General features: G+C 33.6%; 1 protein-coding gene across 2 annotated transcripts; it reads left to right on the top strand.

Moving 5' to 3' along the window:
• Positions 1–1,181: 1,181 nt before the first annotated feature.
• On the top strand, positions 1,182–18,255 carry LOC134235962 (uncharacterized). 2 transcript variants are annotated; one of them, XM_062718138.1, is made up of 5 exons: positions 1,182–1,511; positions 9,831–10,707; positions 12,096–12,136; positions 12,782–12,925; positions 17,681–18,255. In XM_062718138.1, the coding sequence occupies exons 2-5, from the start codon at positions 9,861–9,863 to the stop codon at positions 17,738–17,740; spliced, it is 1,092 nt and encodes a 363-aa protein (XP_062574122.1). In that variant the 5' UTR covers positions 1,182–1,511; positions 9,831–9,860; the 3' UTR covers positions 17,741–18,255. The 2 variants fall into 2 exon arrangements, with proteins under 2 accessions (XP_062574122.1, XP_062574123.1); XM_062718139.1 differs by lacking the exon at positions 1,182–1,511 and adding an exon at positions 7,780–7,869.
• Positions 18,256–18,903: the final 648 nt, after the last annotated feature.

The following is an 18,903-nucleotide window of genomic DNA, read 5'->3' as shown; positions in this document are numbered from 1 at the left end:
TGAAATACAAGATACATAGAGTCTGGCACAACTGTTTCATATTTAGATATTTTACTAGAAAAGACACTAATTTAACCTAACGAAGCTTTTTGATAAACCTTATGACTTCAATTTTTCAATCGTCAATTTCCCTCACTTGCATAGCAATATACCTACACTTATCACCTGCATATAGGGTTTATATTTCGAGTTTATTTGATTCGCAAGAGCATGGTCTACGTATAAACAATTTATAATTCGAGGCAAATTATTCAAAAACAAGTTCATCAAATAAGAATCTCAACAGTCTCGTTTAAAATGGTTAATTTGCAAGTCCTATGGTCGATAAAATGTTTTTTTTTCAGCAAATACATTCTTTTATGAAGTCAGATTCTGATAAATGTTTTTCATACTAAAGTAAGGCCATTGTTTACACACTGAATTTATGGATTTTGTCGTTAATGTCTAATCATGACAAGGAGCACAAGCAGGTGTGACCGGTCGAAAGAGAATGTTTTACTCCTCCATGGCACCTGATCCCACCTCTGATGTTTTAGAGGTTCATGTTTGCTCTGCTCCTGATTTGTATTGTTTGAAAGGACCTTTGAGTTCATCTCTATTTTCAACATGAGGGCAACATTTAAAATATTCACTTCAAGAAAACCATTAACCTCAATATTCACCTCAATATATTCACCTCGAGAAAGCCAAGAAAGTTGAAAATTTCTTGAGTTGAAAATTTTGTTTTCATGTAATATTTACATGTATTAATGTTTAAATCATTATCTACATTATTTTATAATATAATTTTTACATGTTTTTGTGATGAGATTCAATATTATTGATTTACCTTGTATCTGTTTATTACGATTAACTGCATATGGTAGGGTGTTTGATATTAAAAATGAGTTTCATCAAATTGTGAGCTAACTTACCCTCATCCTTACAAACGATTGCGGTACTGAGTCAACTCTTTACCTTTGGACTCCTGACAAATTTCATTCAATATTCCTTGGGCTGATTGTAGCGAGGTTTTTCAGGGAAAATTTTGATTGTTCTTGTATCCCGACTAACATAAAACAACCTTTAACACGTGCATCGAGGTGTCTGCCTTTCTGTAGACGTTTTATATCACATGAGGAAGAGCAGGATCTGCATGGTTGGTACTTCTCAATCGGAAAAACAAGCCCATAGAGTGCCAAAAAAGGTCAGGGGTCCATTGGCAACGTACGTGCTAAATCAGCACCCTAGAAGCTATGAGGATGACTTTAGTAAGTTAAGTATTGATGTCCATTTCATTGCTTTACTATATTCAATTGTTATTTGCTTGAATACATGCATCAGGGAGAGAATATACAAACAATATTTAAACTGAAAGGTTTTAGCTGTTGTGATGTGCCAAATGCCGGTGATTAAATTATCGACCGGTAGCGCTGTTAACAATAGATAAGACAGACTTCGGCGTCTCTGCAGTGCTTGATTGACGTATGGAATCCTCACATGACCGGTCTGTATAAGAACTAGCCATATAGGTGAGTACGTATGCCACGTGTTTAAAAAAATGTCATGCTACTCTGGCTGATTAATAGTCTCGTTCTAAGTTTTATTGGTTCATGCAGATCTCGCCTTTTGTTTCATTTAAAGACTATACATGTATATCAAGGATTTTTTGTTATGAGAGTACATTTCTGTAAAATCTACCGGTATTTTGGGGAAATTTTGAGAACCGTTTAAGCTCTCAAACATTAGAAATTCAAGTCAGCTCTCTTGTTAGGTTTTGACTCCTCACAAAATTTTATATTATGATATTATATATCACTTGAGGATTTTTTGATGATACTTTTTTTTAATTCTGGAAATTTATGCACGTTAATTTTTGCACGACCTTTTTGCACTAAAACACAATATTTGGGGTGTTAAAAAATTTATTTTGGCAATGCAACATTTTCTTGTTTTGAGGTTTTTTTTTACTGATTTATGGTTTACTGATGATCGGTTTAGGGTAATATTTTTATTATATAGGGCGCTATAAAAATTTATTATATTAAATGAAAAATCAGTTGAATTTTTTGTAGTTAAAAATATGAAAAAATAATTGGGTCAGTGATTGTAAAAATATGCGATTTTCAGACCCCCTAAAATGTATTTTTTCCTTGACTTCTTTCGTATATCTTCAATGTTTCTTTTTTGTTTGAGTTTGAATTTATAAAATTTATATTAAAAATATTAATTAAATCTACATTTAATGTCCCTAGCACATCCTTCTATCCTTCAGTCACAAAATATAGTATCCCATAATTATAATTATTGTCTTTACGATTTTGAAAACTGCATTGTGTTAAATGAATGATTTAAATATTCTTAAAAATTGAATTTGATTTCAAATATTTTTAATAATTGATTTATCATAAATAATTTTTACATGAGCGTTTCTTTATCAAACTTTGATCAAAATCTGATAATAAAAGATAACGTTTACTCAGGGTTTTAGTTGAAATAGAATGCTATAAAGTACAATATGTTATAGCTCAATATCAATCTAAAATATTAAACTTTAAATTTTTGATGAAAAAATACAGGTTTCAGAGGAAATTCGGAATAATTTTTATTTATTTTTTTCTTTAACACAATTTCTTCTTTTCTTGAAATATTTCTGAAGTTGTGAGTCTCTGTGTTTCTAAACCTCATTTTGCAAATATTATGTTTGTTAAAGCTCATGTTTTATTTTTAATAAAATGGAGGCAATGAAGAATTTCGAAAATATCAGTGAACAAAAACTTTGCCAGACAGCATATCTCTAGAATTTGCTTCTTGACCTAAAATAAATAAATACCATCATAATTACTTCAACAAAAATAAAATGAGGGAAATATATATCTATAGATTAGAGTTGTTATCATTCAGATTTTGTTAATTAGTTTAAAAATGGAAAAAAAAAATAGAAAATTGACTGTGGAAACTCTGACTGAAATTCTTGAGAGGGTTTATAGTTCAAGTCTTATTTTTTATCTAGTAGACATAAAACAAAAATATTCCAAGTACATTATACTTTATAATCCAAAGAGGTTTGTTACTTTTTTATTTTTTGATAAAAAAGAAAACATTGGTCATAGTTTGGAAAAAGACCTGTATTTTCGAAAAAAAAAAAATACCGAGGGGACACTAAAATTGAAAGTGAATATTAAATCTGCAATCACACTACAATGTACAATAGATGGTTTTTCAATCCTGTTAGTATTTTTCATCATCCGAGTAAAAGTCATCCTTAACGAAAAAACTAACTAAAGTATTGCAGTTAATTTTGTCAATAAGGTACATGTAGGTCCCTAGTCGAGTGACGTCATCTATACTGGTACTGTCAAGATAATGAACGGTAATCAAGTTCAAAATTTCAAGGAAACAAAATTGAGAGCTGAAGCATCTGAAGAAATCAGGGGGTGGGATCAGGTACCATTAAATCCTAATATTCCTAATATCATAAACGCCTCGATCCTTTTGTATAAATCGGGATGAAAATAAAGAATGAATTTTGACGATAAGTTGTAGCAATACCTATTTTAAAGTTCTGTATAGTGCTATATATCGAGTATAATGCTGTCAGTAAATAGAAAAACATGATGAAAACAAAAGAAACTAGGTACTCAACATATTTTCACATATTCTAATATAGATTACCTAAATATTAAAGAAATTGCACAGGCTTTAAGGTTGATTTTTTTCAAATCTTACACGAATCTTACACGGATAAGTATATATTAAAGTATACATATTAGTAAGAAGTTGTTTGGGTATCTTTAGTAAGTTCTCGTATGTGAACATAAGGAATCATTATACCTAATTTTATTCAACTCCTCTCAGACCGGATCGGATAAAAACCCACACAAAATGCCTTATTAAATAATCAAGTGCAAATATTCCGCTGACATGAAATGTAACTTAATAATCCCGAAAAAATAACATCCCTACAATAGAATTTATTTTGTCAGCAACCGGGAAAAATATATAACTTCCGGTTAACCTCTGTTCTACACTGTTTGAGTACAATTCTCCAAGGGTTAGAATACTTAATGCATTAAGACACTAAAGAATTGAATTTCAATCGATACCACTTGGCACAGCGAACCCCTTCGATATAAGGCTCATAAATATTGTAGATTGGAACAAGTCCCCGCTATAAGCACAAAACTAGGCTTTTTAGTCAATGAACTGGAAGCAGGTTAAATTTCCTAGGACATTAATTACGGTCTTTCTTCCAAATCTGTTGGAAGTTTTTTAAGTAAGCACTATTAAAATTAAGATTTTTTGACAGAAGCTAGATATACTTGTGTGTAAGTCTTGATCCGTGTCTAACAGTATCACTAATCGATGCAATCACAATTCTTTTAATGGATTAAAAGCAAATTAAGTAGATTGTATTAATGAATTACGAGCAAATTATTTCGAACGCATCCTCATAAATAAGCTTGATTACGTCATTTGATTCTATCGACATAATTACTATTTACGATGCTTATCGAGCTAGGTTGAATTTGTGCAGTGAGTATTTTTCAGACATCACTTTAAAACCAATCAACTTTTTTTTCATTCTCTTTTCACGATTTTATCTTTACCTGGATTTTGCGCAATAATGTTTGTCAAGAAGGTTTCTAAATGAATACATCCTTATGAGTGCTTTGAGGATGCTATAACCGCTACCAAGGTGAACAAGAAGCTAATGTAAAAATGATTACAATTCATACATCAATTCAAACCCCTCTGTTTAACTGTTTGGTAACATTCTCTTTACAGTAAAATCCTTTTTAATTTCAATTATTCAATGAAAGATGTCACAGTTAGTGCGGATTATTTTTGGGATGATGATAAATTTTAAATTGCCGTCATCCCTCAAATTTGATGAGTTTGATGATAGCTACTTAGAAATGAAACAAAGCAGAAGATATTAAGCTGATCACTCTTCCGAAAAATCTAGGTCTCTTGCTATCAACAAAATTTTAATTCAAGCCTGAAACTTCTAACAAAATTAAGTACGTGAGATCAATACCCAAATGTGTGACACACAAAGGTCTGACATTGTTATTAAAAAATATAATATTTGATGTTTTTAGATAAAATGGAGTTTCAGAATTTTCATTTTCGTCCTGGGGCTCAATTAGGGTTGAAAAGTTTAAACATTTTTTGAGATGTTTTTTTACACGATCTTAAAAACTTCTTTTCAAACGGAACATGTTTTTTTTTAAAATGTATATATATTCAATACTTACATGATGGACCTTTGAGCATGAATACTCTTCGTTATCTCGAAATATTTCATTACAGACTATAATTGAAAAAATATGGAAATAACGAGCAGTATTCCAGATCAAAAGTCAATAAAACAATACAAAATAGGAGCAGAGCAAACACGAACCTCCAAAACATCAAAGGTGGGTTGAGGTGCCATGGAGGAGTGAGCATCCCCTGCCGATCGGTCACATCCGCCGTGTGCTCCTTATCATGATCGGGAAATAACGGAAAAATCCATCGTCAATTTAGTGTATAAATAATGCACTATCAATAAGTATGAAAAAACGTCTGTCAGCATTTGACTCAATGATAAATTGTATTTGCTGACAAGGTCATTGTATCAACCATAGAACTTACGGAATGATGACTTTAAACGAGACTGCTGAAATTCTTTTTTCATCAACTTGTTTGTGTACAATTTACCTCGTTTAAGATTTTTTTCACACGTAGAGCATGCTTTTGCGTATCGAATCAACTGAGATATATAAACTCCGTATGCAGGTGATGAAGGTATATTGCTGCATAAGTAAGGGAAGTTGACTATAGAAAAGTTAAAATCATCACGTTTATCATATAACTTGGTTGTTAGATTACCATTAACGTCTTTTTCAAGTAAAATATCCAAGTATGAAACAGATGTGTCAGACTATGTGGTATCTTTTATCTCAAGCTTACCAGGATATATCGTATCGACATAAGAATGGAAATTACCATTGTTAATTGACAGTACGTCATCGATATATCTAAATGTCGAGTTGAAGGCCACAGCAAGTGTTTTCTTCTTTTCATGCATAAGATTTTACATTAATTCTGCTTCATATGAATACAAAAATAGGTCTGCTAATAACTTGGTACCCATGGGAATTCCAATAGGTTGTTGGAAGATCTGGTCTCCAAAAACAACATAGATATTACCAATCAGAAACTCAAGCATCTTTTGACTTCAGAGTACTTTTGTCTACAATCAGAATGCTTTTTATTGAAATAATTTTGCAAATGACCAGTGACAAGGTAAGTAAATTTATAAATTTATGAGTTCCATTTTTATTGAAAAGGCAGCTTTCAATGATTTTGCATAAAAAAAAAAATTAACTGGGCTTTAATTTGATATCGTGGGGAATGTTTGTGTAAAAAGTTGAAAAGTCGTCGCTTTTTAAGCTGTTGATTTTGTAAAATATATTGATTTCAAATTGTCCAAAAGTTCCTTGGAATTTTTAAATATCCACATCTGATTTACACCACTTCTTGAATATATTGTAGCACAGTGCTATTGAAGTTTCTCCTTCACTACCGTTTATATCTTAGTGAGGAGTAAAGAAAGAGGCTTGGTTGAACAATTACAGGAACCCGCTTTGTATCTTTGTTTGTAAGATGTCATATGAAGTTTCGGAATCCAATATATATATATATATATATATATATATATATATATATATATATATATATATATATATATATATTTATATATGGTAGTTCAAATTCATTTCGGTTCTTTGGGATATCAAAAATATTCAAAAATGACATATGATTTTGAAGAATTTCTTCTTTAGAAAGGGAACTATGAGTATAAATTGGATTACCACTTCTAGAATTAAAACCTTCTTCTAAAATACAATTTACAACAAAACAATGTTGTTATCTGCTTTGTCAGCAGGGACCGGTATGTACTGATCATGTAACCATTTAATTCTTTTTCACTTCTGGATTATTAAATACAGAAGGATAGATGAATATATATTATCTAAATTCTAAAATACAGATTTTTACATTTTGGCTAATTACCTGTAGCCATCTTTTATGAAAGAATTTTATATTCATATTACTTTATAATTTTAGAATTCAGAGAATTTAAAACTAACCATAAAAATTCTTAACCTTTAATGTAACATTTATACCAATATTTTTACCTTTAGCTGTAAAAAAAAAATTAAAATGTTGAAAATTCTCTTAAACCTTTGCATAAAAATAAATTTCAAAATGTATGATATGGGTCCTTATCGTAGGGTTTTTTTTTTTTGTAAACTGTAGATGGTTATATGATTTTCATCTTACCATTCATGGTTATTTGTCCTTTATCCTGCGATGCTAATCAGAAAATAACACATCCTTAATATGCCGTGCATTTCTTAGAATGTGAGATTTTAAATTTCAACTGAAATTACGTTTTCTTCAGAAATCTGGTTGATATTTAAAGGAAATTTTTTTCAAAGGCAACATAAAAGTAAAATCTGTATTCAAACTAAGATTTTTTAAAAACTAATAAAATTCTTAAATTTCTCAGAGGACATATATTAGAACAATAAAAAAAATATTGCTGTTATATATGAGGGTGTAAAGATTTTTTCACTTAAAAAAAATCAAAAGTGTAGGGTCCAAAAGCAAATTCTTTGTACAAAAAGGCGGACATATGGGACGATGGCCTGCGAAAATTTTGTTCTGCAATGCAATTTAGCATCATGTTAAATAATATTTTTCCTGCGCTCTAATATTGACGCGCAAGGCTTGGCTTAGCTATATCGTCTGTGTCATTGTGAAATACGCGCGTGATGTGAGAAGTGGTATTGAATTGTTACTCATGTGGATTATGGAATTTCAGTATTAAATTAAGTAAGATTTAAGATTTTTCTTATGATTTTATTTTATGTATTAAAATACAAAATTGTACTTTCTTGTCTAAAAGTACTGGGGATGATAATAAAAACGAAAATTTGATTTTAATTCTTGAAATTTAATATATAAAGTTTATTGTAGGACCCACTTTCTTATTACTGAACACTGATTACTGAAAATATATTTTTAATATTTTTATGTTAAATATTTTATGGTAAGGATTGGCTTAATAATTAGTACCTAAAGTTTTAGCCTGCTGAATCAAAGTTATGTTTTGTTGGAGTAACATTTTTATTATATATAAAGGTCTTCTTTCGATTTTTACAAACACCAGCCAATTCATTTAAATACTTTCATTTTCACTTTTTTTTTATTTTTTATCGGCTCTCACGTTTGATTAATTCATCTAGTTCGGATTTTTTAAAAAATTTAATTTAAACAATATTTATTCAAAAACTGACTAGATTGGGGAAAAGGCAAATTGCTTATAAATGCAGATGTAAACTACGAATGTACTTGATCGAGGAGTAAGGAATTTTTTTAAATATATCTTTTTGCAATTCAGGTAAGAATTTGGAAGATTCAATCCAAAATCAATCCAAAATCAAGGCAGCTTTTTGTGCGCAATAAATATACAGTTTTTTCAATGGGTGGCACTGTACCTCTCCGGTCTATCAATATATTTTTTTCGGAGAGCTACAATTCTGCAGCTATATCATGGTCATGAATTACAAATACAATGCATTGAGTTTACATTTATAATACATTACAACAATACGGGTAAACACAAACCTCTCACACACACCCTTTCTCACACCCTCCCTCAAACACACACAAGCACAACTAACTCGCACAGATCCTGATCACAAATAACATAACAAATAACTGTACATGTATAAATAACATTCAGCAAAAAGAATATTATCAAAATGTACTTAAAAACGTTTTGTTAACCTGATATATGTTTGTACATAATTTATAATTTTGAAGTTCGCTTGACAGGCAAACTCCGAACTCCTGTGTAAAAGAATCTTTAGCTCAAATGGTACACCAAGTTCATATAAGCTTTAATTTAAGTTATAATTTCTTATCTTTTTGGAGATATTCAACAAAGATATACTTTAATTTAATTTTTTGAAACCCTTTATCAGTTTCTGTCCTGGGCTTTATAAATGTGTGCGGTTTTTTTGTTATTATATATATTTAATATATTTTTTTTTAATATTTTTTTATTTTGTTATTCATTAAAAATATTTTGTTGATTTTTATTTCTTAAGAATTCAATAAACCATCGACCAATTGAGATTTTTCAAGGAAATAAAGAAGATACCACTATCTGAATATTTGACCTTTTATAAAACATTCTCTCACGTAGCACTTTAAAGTAAGAATTTCTCTTTTAATCCTATTATAAATTAAAGATTCTTGTCAGCAAGTAATTTTAAGATAAACAGAAATTACAAGAAGCCTTGAATCATTCAAATAGAACCACGAGTAAAGCTTTGGAGAGTTTAGCTCATGAAAATCATTGTGAAGTAGATACTACCAAGTTGGTCCCATATGATACCAACGTGACAGCTTTTTGTTGTTTACCATCAGTAACGTAATGATGTACTTGGGAACAATTTTGTAGGCAACAGGAAAATTTCTAGAAAAAAGACATGTCGAAATAAACATTTTCATAGACTTTGAAAAAATTGGTCATACTTTTATAGTAGGGAAAGGATAAAACTTTAATATTAATTTATATTTCCTTTAAGGGAAGTCAAAATTTTATTTGATATAGTTTATTTTAAAACCTGTAGGGCGTACTCATGTAGGGCAGTTTATAGAGCATATATAAATTAAAGAGTTTTTTTTCTATGATATAGTGGGACTCATCTTATGTCATTACAGGCAGATATACGCTTAAGATGCTATCAACTGTTATAGAATTCTCTTATAATTTTGTTTTGTAGATGGACTGATGAGGTAAAACTGACAGAAAGATGAACACACACTTTGGACTCCCGCACTTGCTATTTTGGCAGGCGTACCATTTCTGTAATTGGATTTCTGCTGTTCCATTAGATAAACCAACAACCACTTCCGATTTGCTTGGAAGTTCTTTGCAGACCAGGGTTGATTTATCTTCCATCAAACACATCCAGGACCTTAGATCCATAAACGGAAATTATTCCGCGGGAGTTACTATTGCCACTTTAGAAACTCACGATTTACTTACTGAAGCAAATAATGCAAATCGAAACCCGAAGGTATCGAATGAACTATCGATGACAGAATCAACAGATAATAAAAGTGAAAGTATTCCACATGTATATAAATATGGAAATCCAAAGGAAATTAATATTCAAACGTCGATGAAAACACCATCTGACAAATTACTAGATCGAATTCTTCGTAATGATAAATCAACAACTCAGATTTACAATGAAATACACTTCTTTCAAACAGCAAAGGCAGAAACAGAAACCATATCATCTGAAAACGAGACAACAATCGAAAATGGAACACTTGCATCTATCCAACCTGCACTAAACGTTTCTCTACATTCAAATGAAAGCATCAGTAGCACAAATGCTGTGAACACTACAGTTCCTTTAACAATTAATTCTACAACAGAAGGAACAACAACAAAAAACCCGACAAACATGACCATCAGAGTATTAACAACAGGAAATGACGTCAGAGAGAATATGACGACAACGCATACTGTGAAATCTGCAGAGCAGACGACACACGAATATCACCAACTTCATCCGTTTACGGGCTTTGCTGAAAACGTTCCTATTCGACCAAGATATCCCAAACACAACAATCACCATCTTAATCTTGGTAGGCCAGTATATATTTCATAATTTGTTACAAAAATAACTAAATTAACTCAAACAAATGAATATTGATAAAAGTATATAGCCTATTTGCAAATCACTGCGCTCTTAAAGAATGTTATATTTGTTTGTTTGTTAATAAAGTCCCTCTTGAGTAGGAGGTTATGGAAAAAAATCTCTAACTTCTAAACATGACAGGGTCAGCATGACAGCATAAACTCGACCATTTAAAATTAGTGTTCCTATCTTTTTTGGATTACCAAGTACCATATCAAATATGTCTGTGTAAAGTGAAAATCATGTAAGCCTTGTTTGTGGAGGATTGGTATCATTAACATGACTTTTACTACTAGCGACAGTCTGTAATGTATTAAATGATGCCCGTTTTTGCTGTTTGTTATTCCATCCCTTGCCAGAGGTTTTATCTCTCGACAGAGCTGTTACAAATTCTGCAATTATACATCGATACCAGAACGGTGATACCATGAATAAGCCATTATGAAGATGTAATTGTCATGATGTGTTTTGAGAAGGCAAGAAATCCCCCTCTTCATTAAAAATAAACCTGACTGATGTAGTAACGGAGAGGGGAAATGTAACAAGTAATCAATGGAGGGAAAAAATGATTGAATACAGGGGTATGAAGATACCGATCTCCCATCATTCCAGTGAGAAATAAAATGATGGATGGCAAAACAGAAGTACAGATGCGTTGTTGATATCTGCAACACATCTCATAATTTGGGTCGATAGTCATTATGTCACTTTATGCGTTTGATAATAAGAAGCTATTGCATGTTATGAAATATTTATCTGTTTTAACGGGCATTACAAAACAAGATGATTATGATGAGTCTTTGTTTTCAGACAAAGGTTCCTTGATTTTGTGGAATTCTCAAGCCCCGGATAGTATCGTATAAATTAGAGGGCAAAGGCACAATATTAACGTGATAGGACACAGTGGTAATAATTGTAGTCTTGCTATGTCAAGATAAATTGTGCTGATTTTCAACAACAATATTAGCAAAAGCTTTTTTCAAAGCCAAGAAGGGTTTCTTTTTAAGTAAGGCTAGACATGCAACTCCATTTACTTTCTCCAAACCAAGGGAATACGTGAAGTTCAGTGATAGATAAGAAAATGGCGTTTTGTGTTCTTTTTCAGAGAACAAATGATAGGATTCGTTATTGAAGATGTCTGTCTTTGAATCAAAGAAATAAATGATTTTCTTGGAAATGGTGTCCGATATTGGAATGAAGGCTGTAATGTCGTTCTCGATAGTCTATTTTCTGAAATAAGATTTGGTCACATATTTTTTCACATTCAAGACATTAAATAAATGTGCTTTTGATATATGTATCTGTCTTTTTAGATGTTTTCCCCTCTTTTTTCAGTGCCTATGGAAGACAGCCCGTTTGGAAATCTTTTATGGAAGGTATCCCAAATGTATAGTAGAAAACAAAGGATTCAGTTCTACTCTCATCTATTCGTCTTCTGTTCTTTTTTTCCTATTTTATCTCAATGCTTTTTTTTTTATTTTAAACCGATATATTCTTTTTTTTTAAAAATAATAACAATTTTTACTACATTTTTGTACACATTAGGTATTTCTTTGCAAACTTTGTAAAAAAAAAAAATTGATTAAATAGTGCTTCAGCATTTATTTTTTGCTGATGTGCATAAAAGAGAAATTTAAAAAATAGCAACAAGATTTGCATAGCTGAATTTTATACTTAAAAAAGATAATTTACTATATTGGTATACTCTGCCAAACAAGACATATATCAACGTTTGTTGAACATGTTATGAACGTTACTGTAGATTTCCAAATCCAAATTACGAACAACGTCCAATATAATCGGCAAAGAAGGCTCGTGTGTATTGATATTGCCTTTTTCTCAGAGATAATAGAAAATTCTGTACAGTGTTTGCCAAATGGTCATATCCTTGTTAAATCGCAGACTAAAGATGTATTCTTTTTCTTCTGTATAATGCAAACAACTGGAAAAAAACCTTTTTCTAATAATATTCACGAAGATTGGATTCACAGAAATAAGAACTTGTGATAATTTTTTGTCAGGATAAGAAATACTTGATGAGTGTGCTGGTGCCTATCAGTATTGGAATAGTGGGAGCTGCGTGTATCATTGGTATGGCCTACATAGCTCGCTACTGTTACAGGAACGAGAGACAAATACAAATGATGAAAGAAAGAATCACCCAGGTAAAACAGTCATTAGTAAGAGATTAAATTACATATCATTTATCTAATGACAGGTTCTGCTTCTAAAGGAGCACTTTGGGATGACAATAATCAGGGACCGCCTTTTGTTATTTTTTTTTTCTAGAGAGTATCGTTTTGTGTTGGATTATAGACAAAAGTAAAAAAAATGTTTTTTATATTTATATTATGTGGCTTTGTTCAAACATCCTCCAGACATTTATAGTATGGAAACGTACCATATAATTGTGTCAACTTAATGATTAATTATAGATTTTTATTTATAAGTCCCAGAATTTACTGCGCAGGTAAGTTTCCTCTTTAGCAGCAATTGCTTTTTTAAGTGCTTGAACGATAAATTGAACTGTGTTTGCACATTTTGAATGTGTAGACTGTAACTTTATCAAAAACTGCACTAGACTGTACTTTGCTCAGTTGCAAATCGTGATCAAAATATTTTTAGTTGATATTTTTTTTTGGTTTATTACGAATACATGTATGTTGATTAACGTAACATTCGAGATATATACGTCACCAAATATTAGCGAATGGCTTAAAATTGAGAACTTCAGTGAAGTATCAGTCACATTATCAAGCAATGGGGTATACGAGGAGAAACCGATGCGTTTTTGATAAAGATGGTGTGGTTGCCTGCTGGACACCTATAGTAATCGGACGATTACTGAGGCCATTTGGCGAATCGGTGGGGTCATCGGTAGAAAATAAGTTGTAGTTAAAAATCAGCGATGCCTCCATCGATGCTCCACATCGCTCCTCATCGGCAACCCATTATTAACACATCTTTCATGGATTGGCCGATGTATGGCCGAGCATCGTCAAGTGTCCGTTGGATCTGAGGTAATCGGGGGGTTGAGTGGCTTTCAACAGACATCGGCCGATCATTGGTCGATGTTCGACCAAACATTAGCCTATAGTCGACCGACGTATGAACAATGTTCACCAATTTATGAGCGATGTCATATACATCGGCCGATACCCTGGAATATCGTTTTATGATTAGCAATGCACGCTGGGCCTTTGTACGTCCGGCCGGCAACCACGCCATTTTTATCATAAAACGCATTGGTTGTCCATCGTATACCCCATCGCTGGATAATGTGATTGATACTTTATGGACTACTAGGCCGATGTGGACCGATGTTGAGGTATCGCTCACACCACGCATTACCACCGATTACCACCGGTCTACGGCCACCGGCCGGGAAATGTGACCTAGGCATAAGAGTTCTTGGTCGATGATCCGTGATTTAGTCACATTTCCCGGCCGGTGGCCTTAGACTGATGGTAATCCGTGGTGTGAGCGATGCCCCAACATCTACATCGGTCTAGTAGTCCTTAAAGTATGTCACATTATTCAGCGATGGAGAATACGAAGGGCAACCAATGCGTTTTTTGATAAAAATGGTGTGGTTGCCGGCCGGACTTACAAAGGCCCAGCGATGCATTGCTAATCATAAAACGATATTCCAGGGTAATCTGCCGATGTTTATTACATCGCTCATACATTGATGACCATCGTTTGTACATCGGTCGACTATGGGCCAATGTTTGGTCGAACATCTACCGATGATCGGCCGATGTATGTTGCCTACCTCTCAACTCCCCCGATGACCTCAGATTCAACGGACACTTGACGATGCTCGGCCATAGATCGGCCAATCCATGAAAGATGTGTTAATGATGGGTTGCCGATGAGGAGCGATGTGGGGCATCGTTGGAGACATCGCTGATTTTTAGCTACAACTAATTTTCTACCGATGACCCCAACCGATTCGCCAAATGGCCTCAGTCACCGTCCGATTCCTATAGATGTCCGCCCAAAACCACACCATATTTATCAAAAAAAGCATCGTTTTCTCATCGTATACCCCATCGCTGGATAATGTGACTGATACTTAATTTGTTTTGTGATCGATGCTTAGACATCGGTCCTCATAGGCCAAGTAGTCCTTAACACAACCAACTCAACAACAGACATAATCCGCCGATAATCGTATGGCAAGTGACTCCAGAGGAAATCATTTTTGACCTTCATGGCAACGATGACCGACCGGACATCGACCAGACATCGGATAGTTTTCTCCGATCATCCTATCATGCTCGGCAATTAAGGCTGATACATTGATAAACATCGGTCCTACATCGGTCGACTATGGGTCAATGCTTGGTCGAACATTGACTGATGATCGGCCAATGATCACCGCTCACCCCCGATAACCTCAGATTCACCGGACACTTGACGATGTTCAATCGTTCATCGGCCAATCCTTAAAGATATCTTAATGATTTGTTGGTGGTGAGGAGCGATGTGGGCATCGGTTGAGAAGCTGGTTTTTAGCTAGAACTTATCAAAAACCCATCGGTCGCCCATCTTTCGATTATATGACTTCAAGAACCCTCCGTCACTGTTCATTTGTCCTCAGTGCCGAGTAATAACCAGTCATATTCCCAAAAACGATCAACGGCCGACAATCGACGTAAGGGAGGCAAAAATAGGATTCTTCGGGCGATAGTCGACTGTTCATCAGCCGTTCCCTTGCCCGAATTTGACCTCTTTTTTCGTGGGCCGACCAATTTTAATATTGTGTTTATCGGTCAATGTTTTAATGCCTAGGTCACATTTAAGCCGATGGTCGGGCTACTAAATTTTTCTGATCTTGTCGGCTGAAAGAACATGATCGGCCGACACGAGTGTCGGGCGACACGGAGCAGTCACATTAATTCCTAGGAACACCGATGACTTGGATAAATAACACAAGAAAAAATCTTTTTTCTTTAGAAATCAACAATGATTTTTCTTGGATATATATTCAGGTAGGTGACATGAGTAATGTTTGGAAGGCAAAGTGGCAGCATTTTGTAAGATTATAACTCAATGTTGAAAATGTGTGCAAAATTTTGTATATAATTGCATAAAAAACGACAAATGGCGCATATTTAAGCAGCAAAGAATGCTTAAGATTTCTTCGTATCTTACGGATTAATCATTTATGTTATTTCCGTTCAAAAAATATATATCAAGCCATGCACCAAAATTTTGTTTGTGTTATTCATCCTTAATAGGTTAAATATTCACAAGTCGGCGAATCGTCGCCTGATTATCGAGCTCTGAGCTACAGTTTGATTTTAACCGTCGGCCGTAATTTTGGACACCCTTATTGTCGAACGACGGATGACCGATTTAATAAACTGACCGCCAATAGTCGGACGTTTGTGAAGATTTTGAAGGTTTGTGTCTGTAGGTACGATAACCTGTGTTGGTAAGAAATCGGCCACCAACGCAGAAAAAATTATAACTTGGACCAATGGACACAAAATTGCTCGGGCGACAAAAAAGAGGTCAAAATCGGGCAAGACAAAGGCCGATGTACTGCTGACTGTCACCCGAAGAATCCCATTTTTGCTTCAAAAACCGTCGGCCGTTGGTCGTTTTTGGAAATGTGACTAGGGTTTATTGTTGCATCAGCGGCCGATTCCTCCAATTGAAGAGGTCGTTTATATATTCTGGATTAATTATTTATGTTATTCGGCAGACAGTTCGTTCAATATATATCGATCGGTCGACAGTTAGGTATTGGATTATTGTAAATGTCAGCCAGCAGTGAAAATCAAACTTTGGGTTAGTGAACGATGAACAGGCGACTGTTGGTGACTTAAAATTATTTAATTTTCGAAAATAATCGGTGTTCTTAAGATTAATGCGACTTCTCCGCGTTCATCGCCCTATACTACTATCGGGCAATCATGTTTTTCAGCCAAGGATACAAGAAAAATTTAATAGCCCGACCATCGGCTGAAATGTAAAGTATCATTCACATTATCTAGCAATGGGGTATACGATGGGCAATAGATGCGTTTTTTAACAAAATGGCGTGGTTGCCGGTTGGACACCCATAGTAATCGGATGGTGACTGAGGTCATCGGGCGAATCGGTAGGGATTATCGGAAGAAAAATGAGTTGTAGTTAAGGATTTAAGGATTGGCCGATGTATGGCCGAATATCGTCCGGTGTCCGTTAAATCTGAAATCATTGGTAATGAGCCGTGGGCAATATACATCTGCCGATTATCGGTCGATGTTTGACCAAGCATTGGCCCATAATCGACCGATATACGACCAATGTTCACCAATGTATGAGCGACACCGGCTGAGCATTGTAGAATGATCTGGTCAATGTTCGATATTAATGTTGCCACGCAGGTCAAAAATGAATTCCTCTGGAGTCACTTGCCACACGATCATCGGCGGGGTATGTATTTGCTGTGACAAATGTGTTAAGGACACTTGGCCAGTGAGGACCGATGTTGAGGCATTGCTCACACCGTCGATCACCACCGGGCTGCGGCGGTTAGTTATCTTTGTCATTAAGGCAATAAATACTGTTCCCTTATCAACCTTATCACGTTTTATTTTTCTATGAATAAAAATTTTGATATTAAGATTTTAAAACATTTTTCGTAATGTTTAACAAACAAATATTACAAAATATTTCAGAATTCGAAAGAAAAGACACCGGAAAAATTAATTTGATTCCAAATTATCATTTCTCTCTATATACAGCAATGATCAACAGAAAACTTTTGTTTTATAATTTCATTACATTGGTTTCTTGTTTGGGGGATTCGCTGGTTATGATTAGCACCACAGCCTAACTGTCAACTTTTTTGTGCGTCACATTGTGTAATATTTTATTTGAATACTAAACTTAGCAACATTTCCTGATGTTTTCCATTTCAGACCCAGGAAACGCGCACTGACAATATTGTTCTTCTGGATGATTCTGATGACGAGTTTTAAAATGAAATCGAGATATTGGACTGATCAGCTGTTTGACTAATTACAAAGCGGTGCCCAACAAATGTGATTGTTGAGCGCTGACAGATCCTGCTGCCGTGAAATCGGTGAAGAACTGTTGTAAATAGAAAGGCAATCAGCTGCAGGAATTGTCTCCTGAACTCAAAGGGAAGAAAGTAATTACATGCATTGTCTCCTGTATCTTGATTCATGTGGACGAATCTCTCTCTCTCTCTCTCTCTCTCTCTCTCTCTCTCTCTCTCTCTAACACACACAGACAAACACATTATTATTTCATAATAATATTGATGCGATTGTTTTGTGTCCACTCAAATTCTTTTACACAGTTTCTTCAGAAAATGCTGTAGATTTTCAATCGCAATTGTCATATATGTGAAAAGAAGACTTCATATTCAAGAATTCATACGTCACTTCGCCTGTGTTATCAAGTTCTTTCAATGTTGTTGTATATTTTGTTACTTGTTTTTACTTATATTACAATAAAATAGTTTTTTTAATTAATCTGAAAGAGAAAAGTATGATTTGATGAGCTCTCTCTCAATGTTTGGATGACCAAGGCATACCTTTGCGTCATCTGTAAGGTTCGTACTTTTATTAATATTGATCATCAAAGAACTGTGTTTGTTCTTTCAATTTAGTATTATAATACTGTAAAATCACATATTTTCGAGGTTTAAGAAAAAATTATTGATATGTGGAGATTTGATTTCGTGGTTAGAGAAGTGTTGAGTAGTAATGTTTATTATATTTTACATTTCGTGTTGGTCATGAATTCGTGTGTCTCTTCATACAACGAAAATTAACCCCCATGAAAATTAATGATTTTACAGAACAGAAAAAGAGGAAGAAATACTTCTATAATTTGTTTTTATTAATTCATGTACATGATAAATACATAATTCATGAAAACAATCATGATTTAAATGTCACTTGATAAGAACATTACTATACCCCTTAGAATTTTACAAATACCCCGGTACTTCGTAGTTTCACTGCACCCCCAACTTGTAAACTTTGGCCAAAAATTGAGAATCTATATAGCCTTACTTTTAATGAGTACACTTTTTATTAAACATTTCAAGAAATCTTCGTCTTCACTATCTGAATATCAGTATGATATATATATCCTCCAAAGTGAGTCCAGA

Source organism: Saccostrea cucullata, unplaced genomic scaffold (genome assembly GCF_032062105.1).
Source record: "Saccostrea cucullata isolate Sc308-1 unplaced genomic scaffold, CSIRO_AGI_Scuc_v1 ctg236, whole genome shotgun sequence".
In the NCBI taxonomy this organism is placed as follows: Eukaryota; Metazoa; Mollusca; class Bivalvia; order Ostreida; family Ostreidae; genus Saccostrea; species Saccostrea cuccullata.
Note: the sequence above shows the minus strand (reverse complement) of the source record. Positions and strands in the feature narration are given on the sequence as shown.

Coding starts and splice junctions, on each gene's coding strand:
- LOC134235962 (XM_062718138.1), top strand. CDS start 9,861: ATGAACACACACTTTGGACTCCCGCACTTGCTATTTTGGCAGGCGTAC. Junction 12,137..12,781: donor TTGGAAATCTTTTATGGAAG/GTATCCCAAATG, acceptor ATTTTTTGTCAG/GATAAGAAATACTTGATGAG. Junction 12,926..17,680: donor TGAAAGAAAGAATCACCCAG/GTAAAACAGTCA, acceptor TTTCCATTTCAG/ACCCAGGAAACGCGCACTGA.